The sequence below is a fragment of the Plecotus auritus genome, assembly GCF_963455305.1.
Source record: "Plecotus auritus genome assembly, chromosome: 4".
NCBI lineage: Eukaryota > Metazoa > Chordata > Mammalia > Chiroptera > Vespertilionidae > Plecotus > Plecotus auritus.
Genome location: NC_137775.1, coordinates 358,032 through 371,533, shown reverse-complemented (window position 1 = coordinate 371,533; position 13,502 = coordinate 358,032). Strand labels below are relative to the sequence as shown.

The 13,502-nt window shown below is 60.4% G+C and overlaps 1 protein-coding gene across 1 annotated transcript in view; it reads right to left on the bottom strand.

Moving 5' to 3' along the window:
• The window catches only part of WDR27 (WD repeat domain 27), a 44,724-nt gene that overhangs the window by 8,037 nt on the left and 23,185 nt on the right, over nt 1-13,502 (bottom strand). Inside the window, exons 21-24 of the mRNA XM_080665425.1 lie at nt 12,953-13,074; nt 11,728-11,825; nt 10,323-10,425; nt 8,638-8,736 (exon numbers count right to left, since the gene is read on the bottom strand). Of these exons, the coding sequence (XP_080521551.1) occupies nt 8,638-8,736; nt 10,323-10,425; nt 11,728-11,825; nt 12,953-13,074 (422 nt within the window). The remainder of the gene's footprint in view (nt 1-8,637; nt 8,737-10,322; nt 10,426-11,727; nt 11,826-12,952; nt 13,075-13,502) is intronic.

Genomic DNA, 13,502 nt, shown 5'->3' with positions numbered 1-13,502 from the left:
CACGTGTCTGGCGTGGGCAGTGCTGACGGTCGCACAAAGTTAAACACGGTCAGAGCAGCCGCACCGCACCGTTAAAGGGCCGGGTTTCGTGCCATGTCAGCTACGTCTCACCAGCTCCGTAATAAATGCCTCGGAGACACTTACAGATGGAACGCCGCTCGACTGGCTGCAGTGACCGGGGGCGGTGGGGGCTGGACGCGGAGGCAAGGGCGAGGGGGCTGGCGGTGGGTTCAGGGGGCCTCTCCCTGAGGTGGGGGCTGGACGCGGAGGCGAGGGTGAGGGCGAGGGTGAGGGGCTGGTGGTGGGTTCAGGGGGCCTCTCCCTGAGGTGGGGGCTGGACGCGGAGGTGAGGGCGAGGGCGAGGGGGCTGGTGGTGGGTTCAGGGGGCCTCTCCCTGAGGTGGGGGCTGGACGCGGAGGTGAGGGCGAGGGCGAGGGGGCTGGTGGTGGGTTCAGGGGGCCTCTCCCTGAGGTGGGGGCTGGACGCGGAGGTGAGGGCGAGGGTGAGGGGCTGGTGGTGGGTTCAGGGGCCTCTCCCTGCTCCTAGAGAGACTTGAAATGCCGCACAATGTCATTCCCTCTGGGGGAAGAACTAAGTAAAACTGTATAAAAGGGGCTGTTGAGGAGAACCGTTGTGAAGCCGCACAATGAAAGCCGGCGGGCTCTGAGGGAGGGGACGGCCGTGTGAGGCAGCAGCCGAGACCCTCCCACGGCAGCCGGCACTGCGCACCCCGAGGAACGTGGAGTGACGGGGCGCTGCCACACGGTGACGTTCCAGGTAAAATTTAAAACATGTACGAACAGATTACGTCCACGCGGAACAGTAGGAAAATATAACGAACATACCCTCTTAGGGAAGTTCTCCTGAACCTGATAAAAAAAAAAACCCAGATCTTAGGTTTCTTTCAAAATATCATAAACACGAAGATTATCGCTAAGACATGGGAAGGAGTTGATCCGAATAAAGACAGGGCGGATCAGTAATTCACAGGAAGTGGACTACAAAGGCCGGGAGATGGAGCGGAGTCCGTGTGCTCGCGGCCTGAGACCCCAGCCCCCTGGAGGCCGCCGTGTGTGCGGGGGGGGGGGGGGGGGGGCGGGGGGAAGGAGGCGATTCGCCCGCATGAACTCAAAGGGGCGCTCCGTGCTGGCCCCTCCCGCCGGCCGGGCCTGCGCCTGCGCCTGCAACCAGTACTTTTAAATAGCAATTGTCACCGGTCGCTGCAGGCACTCCCTCCTTCTCCATCAGATGAACAAGGGGACCCAAGCCTGTGAGAGGAACTCAGCAACATTTGCTAAAAGCTCTTCAAGCGTGAGGGCACCGACTCGGCAGTCACACGTCGGAAAGCATCCTGGGAAACAGCCACAGGAGCACCAAGTGTGCGCGGGGGGCCCCACAGCCAGGCCCTCTCGAGTGTGAATTCGATAGACGACCGTGCCGAGTACCAAATCCCATTGGGTGGGAAATTAGGCTGAAACCAGTCGGTGCACGTGTCTGTGTCTGTACACGCCTGTGCGCGCACATGTTTGGGAAAAGCCCGCGAGTTTACACATGTGTTAGCGGCGACCTCTGTGCTCAGGAAGCGAGCGACCGAGAGCAGACGCTGTGCTCCCCGGTTGTGTGCTAGCTTTGTGTCTCTCGTGCATGTTTTCTACTGGCCCTTTAAGAAGGGGGAACCATCTAGAAATAACATCACTTCTGAAGCTAGAATGACCCCACGGCGTCCCCGGGGTGGGTGCCTCTGGACTCCCCACGATGCCCGCAGAGGCTGCGCACTGGATCCTGGCGGAACCGAACTCCTCGGTCGGACGGGACCGCCTTTCCTTCGGCTCCAGCTCTGGGTGAGTGGAGGAGAAGCGAGCGCCGGCCGGCCCCCCGGATGAGTCACCGCCGCTGAGCCCCGTCGGTCCCACAGGCAATGGCCGCGTCCGTGTGGCTTTGGGGACAACGCGTTGTGGTGCCTCCTCCTCGGTGTCACATAGCTGTCCGCTGACTAGTGACCCTGGAATAGAAGCCAGTGGCTGGTGTATAACCCGCCGCCCTCCCTGGCCTTGGGCAACAGCTACAACAAGGAAATATGTGTGAGAGGAACCCTGTGTGCTGAGAGCTAAAATGCTGCAACCTATTTCAACAAGCATTTTTCAAGTTGGGCCTATAAATCACTTACAGGGAAATGGGGCCGAGCTGGAATTCCCGCCAGCGGCCACATTCCTGCGCTGTGACCGCAGCCAGCTGGGGCCGGGCCACGCAGCCCGCCGGAGGCTGGGCCAGGGCATCAGAACAGACCGGCCAGACCTCAGTCCACGCCACTGAGGATAATGGGAACCATCTTCCGTGGCCTCGGCTCCAACGCTGCAGCACAAACGGTTGCAAATGTGTCACTGGCAGCCCAGGCGCCCTGCCCCACCCACGGGCCGGCGCGCTGCCATGGAAACCCCGTGGCCGCTCGGCCAGGAGGACGGCCATGGCCGAGGGGCCACAGCGAACACGGCCCCTCCCTCCTTCCCACCGGTCACCTGCCGTCCTGTGCGTCACAACACTGAGATGAGCGGGGAAGCTGACGCCCAGCAATGTCACGGCCCAGGCCCCAGGACAGGCCACGGAGAAACGCCAGCTGCTTGGGACGGAGGGACACCTGGGAGGGGAGCGACCCTGCCTGTCACCGGGGCCACCCAACTATGACGTCAATCCGACACCCAGGTCTGGGCCCAGGTGGCGTGCACGGGTGGCGTGTGTGAGCAGCGTGTGCAATTGGTATGTGCGATTGGCATGTGCGGATGGCGTGTGTGGACAGAGCGCTGGACTGCACCACTGACCTCACCGAGGTGACCGCGCAGAGCGGACTGGCTCCACGAACCAAGCAGCTCCGGAAGGGGCTTGGGTGGAGCAGAAGACGCCCTGAGAGGACGGGAGGGGGGGGCGGGGGGGGGAGCCCAGACGTGGGGCAGCGTCTGAAGGACGAGAGGAGCTGGGTGGGGAGGGAGGGGAGATGTTTCCCCAGAAGCAGAGGCAGCATCTGCACAGGCTCTCGTGTGCAGGGACACGGCACACGGACAGGCCAGCGCGTTAGGGTGACTGGGGTGTATGTGGGAGGAAACGGGAGGTGCGGTTAGAGGAGCAAGTCACGGATATATACGAGCCGCCTCCCTGCCCCAAGGTGATTGGGATCGACCGCGTCCTGCAGGGAGTGACACAGGGTCCGGCCAGGGGACGAGCCTGCCCATCGCCAAAAGGGTCCCTGACAAAGCGGGGCCTGACTGGCGACCTGGGGTCCCTAACACAGCAGGCCTGGCGAGGACCAGGTTTAGCAGGTCAGGCATTCCCGTCAGACGGCGAAATCAGAGGCAAAACCGCCTGCACTGGGACCCACATCTGCCCCATCACGACGGGGTCACTCGCAATGCTGAGGTCCCACGTCCGGCCCCATCACGACAGGGCCACACACAACACTGAGGTCCACATCCGGTCCCATCATGACAGGGCCACACGCAACGCTGAGGTCCACATCCGGTCCCATCACGACAGGGCCACCCGCAATGCTGAGGTCCACATCCGGCCCATCACGACGGGACCACACACAACACTGAGGTCCACATCCGGTCCATCACGACGGGACCACACACAACACTGAGGTCCACATCCGGTCCATCACGACGGGACCACACGCAATGCTGAGGTCCACATCCGGTCCCATCACGACAGGGCCACACGCAACGCTGAGGTCCACATCCGGTCCATCACAACGGGACCACACACAACGCTGAGGTCCACATCCGGCCCATCACGACGGGACCACACACAACACTGAGGTCCACATCCGGTCCATCACGACGGGGCCACACGCAATGCTGAGGTCCACATCCAGTCCATCACCACGGGGCCACACGCAATGCTGAGGTCCACATCCGGTCCATCACGATGGGGCCACACGCAATGCTGAGGTCCACATCCGGTCCATCACGACGGGGCCACACGCAATGCTGAGGTCCACATCCGGTCCATCACGATGGGGCCACACGCAATGCTGAGGTCCACATCTGGTCCATCACAACGGGACCACACGCAATGCTGAGGTCCACATCCGGTCCATCACGACAGGGCCACACGCAATGCTGAGGTCCACATCCGGTCCATCACGATGGGGCCACACGCAATGCTGAGGTCCACATCCGGTCCATCACGACGAGGTCACACGCAATGCTGAGGTCCACATCCGGCCCATCATGATGCGGCCACACGCAATGGCTACAGAAAGGAACTCTGCTCTCACGGGCGACCTGGGCGGAAGAGGCCCCGGGCCCCTCCACGGCAATGACCAGAGCTTGTTTTTACCCGACGCCTGAGGGAGCCGACAACCCCACACGCAACGGCGAGTCACCACTGGCCCTGGGCCTCTGGGGGAGCGTGTGCGCACGTGTGGATCTGGAGGAGAACTGCCGCACAGTCGCGAGAAGTGGTGGGTGTGGACGGCTGGCCTGTTTCCTCGTCTGGGGGAAAGTGTTGTCTCTCACGCTAAGAGCGCCAGCGTGAGTGTGTCAGAGATGGCGGCATCGGTTGAGGCAGTCCTATCGCTGCCGTTACTGAGTCTTTCCTAAATGGGTGCTCACATCTGTCAGATGATCTACTGATGTGACGCACGTTAATTTCTGTTCGTTACACCAGCCTTCTGTCCTGGGGTAAGTCTCATGCTGATGGCATGTAACCTTTACATGTGGCTGGATTGGCTTTGCTAATAATTTGCTGACGATTTTTGCAGCTATTTTTAGGAGACATTTGTCTAATTTTCTGCTGATTTTTTAATCCGAGTGATACTGACCTCAGGGACTGAGGAGGAGTTTGTGAAGCAAGATCAGTTCTCCTTTAAATGTCTAGTGGGGTCACCATGACGTCATCTCATCCTGGGATTTGCTTTGTGAACATTTGTTATTATTATTTATCACAATTTAATGTCTTTACTTTTATACAACTATTGAATCCTCTATTCACTCTTGATCTCTTCCCACAACCTGTGTCTTCCTAGGGCTCTTCCCCGTCATCCAAGCTCCTCGGTTTCCTGGTAGGGTTGGCAGCCACGTCCCCCTTCCGTCCGGAGTCTAGACATTTGGGTCTTCTCTTCTTCCCGGCTCAGCTTCAGCCCTGACTCCTCACTTCCCTACTTTGAAACTTCAGATGTTCTAACGCAGTGGTCGGCAAACTCATTAGTCAACGGAGCCAAATATCAACAGGACAACGATTGAAATTTCTTTGGAGAGCCGAAAACCGACGTCTGCGCACGGGCCACGAAGTTTCAATCGCACTGCAGTGCGCGCCCGCACGTGGTATTTTGTGGAAGAGCCACACTCAAGGGGCCAGAGAGCCGCATGTGGCTCGCGAGCCGCAGTTTGCCGACCAGGCGTACAAACTGCTCATCCCGGTAGAAGTTGGAGTTATTTGTATCTCCTACCCATCCATGAGAACATCTACGTATGCAATATGTCTATGAACGTCTTTGAGTTCTTCTGTGAGCCGCTCAAAGTCTCATTTCACGAGGTGACTTCTCTAGAAAACAAAACAGGTCACGGCTCACAGGTGGAACACTGAGTCACACGCGAGGCCAGCACGACCGTGGAAAAGCAGCCGGCGGGCTCAGGCGCCCCACGGGGGCTGCTCTGCGAGAACCGGGCTGCAGACGACGGAGCCCAGTGACCTGTGGCCCGTCCAGCACGACAGGCTCTCCGCTTGGCCTGGCGGGCAGCACAGTGAGCAGAGACGCCCGCGTCCGTGTGGGAGGAGGAGCAGGGCAGGCTGGCACCCCCTCCCCCTTCGGTAACTCCCTTCAGGATCAAACATCTATCGCTAGGTTTTATCGGGTCTGGCCATAAGAGGTGCGAGAGTGACACAAGAATTCCAGGAAGTACTCCCAATACTTAAATGCACAATGGGGGAAAGTGGACGCGTCTATTAGAAAGTCTTTCTCCTTCTCTCCCTTACGATCTGACATAAATCACGGAAGCCGACGGCAAAGTTAAAGGCAGCAAGACCTTTTCCAGGCGCCCACCGTACCCTGGGAAATGAGGCGCGTTAACTTCCCCAGATGTGCTCACGCAGCTTAAGCCAAGCGCGCTGGGGCTTGACATGCGGCGTGACGGCTGAGCCGTGTGCTGTCTGCCCGACCGAGGACCACCCAGACCTGAGCCCCTCCCCCGCCTGCCTTCTGGTGAGTGGGGAGCGGGCGACAGAGGAGCCGAGGGGAAGGTCGGGGTGCGGTTTGCAGGCAGGTTTGCGCTGCGTGTTCCCGACGAATGAGCGATGACCGCAGCTTCCTCGCTCGCCCCCAGGTCCAGCTCGCGTCTCCATGGAGCCCACAGCCTTCCCTCGGGCCCGCGTTCCTTCAAACGAATGAGGACCAGCCACCGCCCTCGCGGCCAACAGCTTCCCCGAGCGAGCCCCGCGCAGCCAGCGTCCTGGCCGCCTTCACAACGTCCTTGCCAGCAGCCAAGAGGCTCCGCGCAGACAGGAGCACTGAGCTCTGGTTCAGTGAGGGCGCCCTGGGCCCTGCAGGAGGCCGTCTCCCTCAGGATCCCTGGGCAGCTCCTAACCACAGAGCCGCCAGCCGGGGTCAGGGCGCACCTGCGTTTGGGCACGTGGCACCTTCCCGAGTCCGCAGGGCTCGCCGGCCCCGCTCAGCCGGTGAGTGCAGGCCCCAGCCCGGCACTGAGCACGCAGGTCACGGGTCTCGGGGTCAGATGGGGCCTGAGGAGCTGGCCTGGATTCCAAGTTCTGGGCAGGAGGGGCTGCAGGCCTCCCGGTGGGAACACCAGGACAGGTGCATCTGGGTCTGGAGGACAGACTGGAGCTTCTGGCAAAGGCTGAGGGACAGCAGTCTCGTGAGAACAGGGCCGGAAGCACAAGAGGCAGCAGAGGCGCGAGCAAAGACAAAGCTATGGCAGGAAGCCACCCGCGAGGCGAGGGTTCACCAGCCCCCACCCGGGACCTCGGACCAGGCCGCCCACGGCCAGGACAGACTTTGACTCAGGGGTCTCCAGAGCACAGGCACTGGCTCAGCAAGCTTCCCAGAGTGCAGCCAGCGCAGGAGCCACGGACTCCGACCCAGAGGACACACTCTGCTAAACGCAAGAGAAAGGGGCCCACAGTGCTGGCCACGCCCATGCAGGTGCTGGCCACGCCCCTGCGAGTGCTGGCCACGCCCCTGCGCGTGCTGGCCACGCCCCTGCGCGTGCTGGCCACGCCCCTGCGCGTGCTGGCCACGCCCCTTGCGGGCAGCCTTGGGTACACACAGGTCTGAGAGGAGCAAACACTTGGGGTGGAGAGGGACTGGTCCCTGCCTGCCTCGCGTGCTCAGCAGGACATCAGACACAACAGGCCTGTGTTCCCAGCTGGCGTCTGCCCACCGGTGCCTGCGAGCTCTCCCAGGCTGTTTCCACGGAGACCGTCAGGCAAATTCCAACAACGGGGGATTCAGGGGCCAAAGACCAGAGATAAAAAGGCAGGAAAAACTGGTCAAGTAGATGTGGCAGCAAAAATCGTTCCCATCAACATAATTTTTAAGGCTGAGTTTAGTCAAAATGAGGTTTTTGTTCCTTGTTTTAAGATGTAAAATCCAAACCAGGAGGAAAGAGCACCTGTTTTCCACGTCCACAGGTTGGCTTCATTGGAAGGAATTAAAGGACCCTCCCTGCCAGGTGGAGGGCAGACTGGCGGGAGGTTCAAAGCGGTGACTCCTGTCTCGCGAGCCCGCAGGAGAGCTGGGCAGGGGCGCCCTGCGGGGCAGGACTGGGCCCCACCTTCGCAGCCGGAGGGGAGGGGAGGGGAGGGGAGGGGAGGGCAGCACGCTGGGAGCTGCTGGGCCTCTGCTGCTCTTGGGCGCCCAGGGCCCACCCCTCCCCGTCCCTGCTCCTGACACCTCGGAGGTTGGCTCTTCCCCCCCGCCCCCGCCCCCGCCCCCACGGGAGCTCTGTGGTCACCGGCAGGACAGCTTGATGCATTTTCCAACATTTACTAGATGAGGCGGCAGAAGTGGCGCCAGACACTGCCCTTGGCCTGTGCGGACAGGACCCGCCTGCGCCAGCCAGCAGCCGCAGAGCAGCCCGCGGTCCCGCGTGCACACAGCACACGCACGAGAACGTTCTCCGAGTCACAGCTTCGAACTTGAAGAGGCAGAGTGAAACCCATATTCCCGACTCGCCATGATGCCCACGTTTCCACGCCTCCCACCGGAGCCCTCCCTCTGCACGTGAGCACAGGCCACGCGCTCGGTTCGGCTGGTCGGCAGCCGCTGTCGTCCTCTCTTCACCGTGCCAGTTCCCTGAGCCGGTCCCCCCCCCCTCCCGCCCTGGTCCTGCACGGGTATCCTTGCTCCCGCCCTCGACGCTGACCAGTGCCCACTGCAGAGCCACCGACCGGCTGGGCGCCCAGAGCTGCCCGGTCCAGCCGCACTCCGCCCAGCAGCGCCGCGTGCGGAGCCCTTCATGCCAAAGGAGGCACCGAGGCTTTTCTTCCTCCGGCTCGCCTCCCCGCGCGCAACCACAACGGGCACGTGGTCTCACGTGGCACAAAACTCACCAAAACCAAGTCTGACAGGCACGGAGGATGGGGTGACACCTGTGGGGAGGGGCCCCCTGGCCTGGGAGACTGTACCTGAGGGGCGGACGGGCTGAAGGCCACCCCGCTGACCGTGTCCGTGTGCCCCGGCAGCCTGTGGGAGAAGGTGCTGGAGCCCACTTCGTACAGGTACGCCTGGAAGACAAGGCCGAGGCGTTCTGGGGGAGAGCCAGCACGCAGCTAACTGAGGCAAAGGGGAGGGGAGTTTCTATCGCCTGCAGCAGCCGAGCCTAAGACCCCCGCTGCGAGCGTTTTGAAAACATGCTCTGTTTGAGGTCATTTGAAGGACAGTCAGGTTTTGTATCCCAGCCTCTCAACGGATGGTCCCTGGTGCCAATTCAGCGCCAACAGGAACCGCCAGCCAGGGGTGCAGTAGAGAAGGACGCTGCGTTCAGCAAGCAGCTCAGCGGTGGCCAGCAGGGGGTGCCGACAGCACGGTCGGGTGAGGCAGCCCAGGCCCCAGGCTCGGAGAGGTCGGGCCCCTCAGGTCCCCACCAAGCCCACAAGGGCTTCCAAACTGTCGTGGCTGCCAAGGTGGGTCACCTCTCGCTCCGACCCCATGTCAATGCCCTCATTCGTTCTGGAGGCTCCGAGGGCCCAGGCTCCCCTCTGGCCTGGGGTCCAGGTTAAACAGGTGCGGGAACTGTGACACCTCTTTTGCATCTGTTGTTTCTAACTGTAAAGTACAGAGGTTAGTGACAGCGGCAAACACGTACTGAGCACCAACTTCTACAGAATTGCCTCACCTAATCCTCTCTACAGCCAGATGAAGAAAATACAGGACTGTCCCGATCCCACAGGCCAGGAGGCCAGGGCTAGGGGCTGGCAGTCTGCTCGGGCCCACGGCTGTGCTGAGAGGCAGGTGCCGTGGGGACAGCTCCTGTGGCTCTGGGGTGTCCTCACAGGAGAGAGAAGGTGGGACTCGAGGCCCACAGGAGGGGGCAGTGGGAGGAGGGGGCGGAGCCTGGAGAGCAGCCCAGGCCAAGGGGCCGGACCCTCCTCAGAGCCTCTGGGAGGGGGAGGGGGAGGGGGGGGCCCGATCTCCCAGCACCTGAGTCAGACCTGGGGCCTCCAGGCGGCAGGGACCAGGGTCTGCTGCTGGAAGCTGCTGCGTTTGTGGTAATTTGTTACCACATTCCTAAGACACTACACAAGACCTTCCCAAATAGGTTAAAGACAAACGGATAAAATTAGCATTTGTTCCAAATCCATCCTAAGGTATGTGTCTCTTTATTTATTAACTAGAGGCCTGGTGCACAGATTTGTGCACTGGTGGGGTCTCTCGGCCTGGCCTGCGCCCTCTCACAATCCGGGACCCCTCGGGGGATGTTGGACTGCTGGTTTCGGCCTGATCCCTGCAGGCCAGGCTGAGGGACCCCACCGGTGCATGAATTTGTGCACCAGGCCTCTAGTATGCATGTAAGATCTTTGGTTAATCTCTTCCCGCCCTCCCCGCTTCCCTCTGAGATTCATCAGTCTGTTCCATGTTTCCATGCCTGTGCGTTGAGCGTCTGCCCCCTGGTGGTCAGTGCACATCATAGCTACCAGCAGGTCAGCCCATCGCTTAGGCTTTTATATAGATAGAGGTCACTATCTGGGAGGTCAGAGAAACACAGCATATCACGCACAGTAAGTCAGGGTGAGGAAGGAATGAACGATGTGCACCAACGTCACCCTCTCCACAGGGACATCCAGCCCCCGGGACTAAGACCAGCACGTACGTGTCTGTCCTCCGCGCCACACGCCACGAAGCGCCCGCAGGGGCTGAAGGCAATTCCACACGGGAAGCAGCGGGTCGGGTGTCCTTCGAAACGGCGCTCACACCTACGAGGAAAACAAAAGAAGCACCAGGAGAAAAATTATTTTTTTCATTTTTAACCCAAATTAGGATACTGACCTGTTGCTTTTCTTCACAAAAAGGAACAAACTAATAAGAACATTTTTGTATGTGAAGATTATTAGACACTGAGCAGGTTATTCTAGAGATCCTCAAAAGTAACTAAAAGACTTCAAAACCATAAATTCTCAAAGATGACCAAACTAACATTAATCAAACTTTTTATATATGAAGACTATTAAGTGATAAGTATATTCTGGAGATGTTTAAAAATATAAAAACCTCCTTTTAAAATCATAAATTATTTGAGTCAATACTTCAAAGGCTGTTGGAAGGTGGAACATTCTATCAAGGCTGGTTAAGTTTTACAACCAGCTGTTAGAGAGCTACTAAGACTTGTTTATTGCAAAAAAGAACAACACAAAAACAGCTCCACCAGCTGGCTCAGTGGTTGACCACTGACCTATGAACCAGGAGGTCACGGTTTGATTCCTGGTCAGGGCACATGCCCAGGTTGCAAGCTCGATCCCCTGTGTGGGGAGTGCAGGAGGCAGCACATCAGTGATCATTGATATTTCTCTCTCTCCCCCTCTCCCTTTCTCTCTGAAATCAATAAAAATATATTTTTAAAATTTAAAACAAAAGTAAGGGAGATGGAGCTGGGTTCATTGAAAAAATCGCCCACCTTTTGGGACAGCCAGAGCCAACACTCAAAGGAAAGACCAGAAGCTGTGGTTTTTCCACATTTATGTGACCTTTTCCGGGAATAAGTCACTTTTCTGAGAAGGTCAGTGTAAACAGACTCCCCCAACCTTGTCCAACCGAGTTCACAGCATGCGCTTCAATAGACACTCGCCCTGTTGTCCTGGCCTCCCCCGTGTCCCCCGGCACACCTGCCCCCCAACACCTGCCCCCGCACACCAGCCCCCCGCACACCTGCCCCCCACACACCTGCCCCCCCACACCTTCCCCCCGCACACCTGCCCCCCCCCACCTGCCCCCCACACCTGCCCTCCCACACCTGTCCCCCCACACCTGCCCCCGCACACCTGCCCCCCCACCTGCCCCCGCACACCTGCCCCCCCCACACCTGCCCCCCCACACCTGCCCCCCCACACCTGCCCCCGCACACCTGCCCCCCACACCTGCCCCCCACACACCTGCCCCCCACATACCTGCCCCCCACATACCTGCCCCCCACACATCTGCCCCCACACACACCTGCCCCCCACACCTGCCCTCCCACACCTGCCCCCCACACCTGCCCCCGCACAGAACGACGGCCTCACCTCAGGGTTCTCAGGTCCCACAGCCGGACCCCGTCACCCACGGCGGTGGTTGCGAAAAGATTGTAAGCCTGAGGTGGCTGGGTGGTGGATGGCGACCCCTGTGGGTGCAAGGGGATCAGGTGCGTGTTCTAGAGACTGAGCTAGTCACCATCACGCTGCCGACAGCCAGCAGGATCGCATCCAAGTAATCACAAGACATTCACAGGAGCTTTTTCCTTATTCATAACGACTTCATAATTGGACTCCGAAAGCTTCCATGTGAATAATTAATTACCCACGGTGCACTGTGGCCTCAAGCTTAGTGACGTACGTTTCCTCCATGGAAAGCCAGGGGAAAGGTCGCAGGACGGAGACGTCAGCTCTCCAGGAAGCATTGGAAAGGACAGGTCGCCACCCGTGTTCGATGACCTGCGATCCCAGGCCCTCGCGCCTGTGTGAGGACTCGGGGCGTCGGCATGCGTCCCCTGCGCGCTGCTCCCCGAGGACCTGCCTCTGCCCGTCACTGCACGGGGAAACTCTCCCCGTGGCCCGGGCCCTCGGGGCACGCCCCCTCAGATGGGCGGTGCAGGGAGCCCGGACGAGGCTCCGACACCTGGATGACAGCCTGTGACCGCAGAGACTTCACGCACACGCGGTCCCGGTCACGGCCTGACTTTGGGCTCTGCACTCGGCCTAACCTGCCACGTGCCAGACGCATCAAAGTCAGAACTGCGGCTGCCGTCCGGGCGGAGTTGGCGCCCAGGCTCCCGTGCTGCTTTGGGTAGCAATGTGCCCTTTGAAGGGACTGTGCCTCGAGCTGAACGCCCGTCTCCCCAGCCGAGCCGGAGCCCTGGGCTGTGGGCATTGAAGCCGTTCCTGCCAAAACGACCCGCCGGTCCTGATGGGAGCTGCTGGCTCGGTGGCTGCCCCGCGCTCCTGCGGAGCCTGCGCGGCCGTCACTCCGCCGTCAGGGCTGCCCGACCCTCGCCGGGCTTCCGTGAGAAGGTTTGACCGGGAGGCCCCAAGAGGCTCGTGCAACCATCACGGCCCAGCACACTAATATGCACCCCGATGACGTGAATACGCCTCCAGGGTCCCACATCCAGGCTCGGCCTGACTTCCTGACGGACAGGGACCACAGGAACTGGCCTTGGGTTTGGTGGGAAACATAACTGCGTCTCACAGTTGCACCGGTGACAGCCTTGGACATGGCGCTTCAGACGCTGCGCAGCCCAACCTCGCTCACCTGGTTCTGGCAGATCTGGTGGGCGGGCCGGGCATGGACTCCCTGGATCACGGCGGCGCTGCGGCCCGCGTTGAGGTCGAAGACTTCCACTGTCCTGCTCCGGCTGGCGGCCAGCACCAGGTCTGGGTTCTGTTAGGGAACGCTTCTCTAAGGTCTACAGAGGGGGGTCTCGGCCCGCTCCCCACGCTGGCCCTGCCACTCTAAGCCAGGGGCTGGGGGGTGGGGGGACTGAGGACAAAGGGGAAGCCCCGGCAGAGCAGATTTCGGGGTGAAAGACGATGAGATGAATGAGGGCCGAGGCGCCTGGGAAAGGCTCAGATCGGAGCTGCTCAGCAGCGCTGCGTGTGCAGAGGGGCTGGCGCTGAGCCGGTCTGAGGCTGGCAGGGGCCGCGTGGCCGCGTCCGGACATGTCACAGGTCTGTGGCATCTGAGGACTATTTATGGACTTAGGGGTCACGTGACCCTACGAACTACCCAACTGCCAGTGCTTAGCCCGACGGCAGGAAAATCTACCAAAACCCTGAAAAGCCATCGGGGAGGGGGCGCGAGG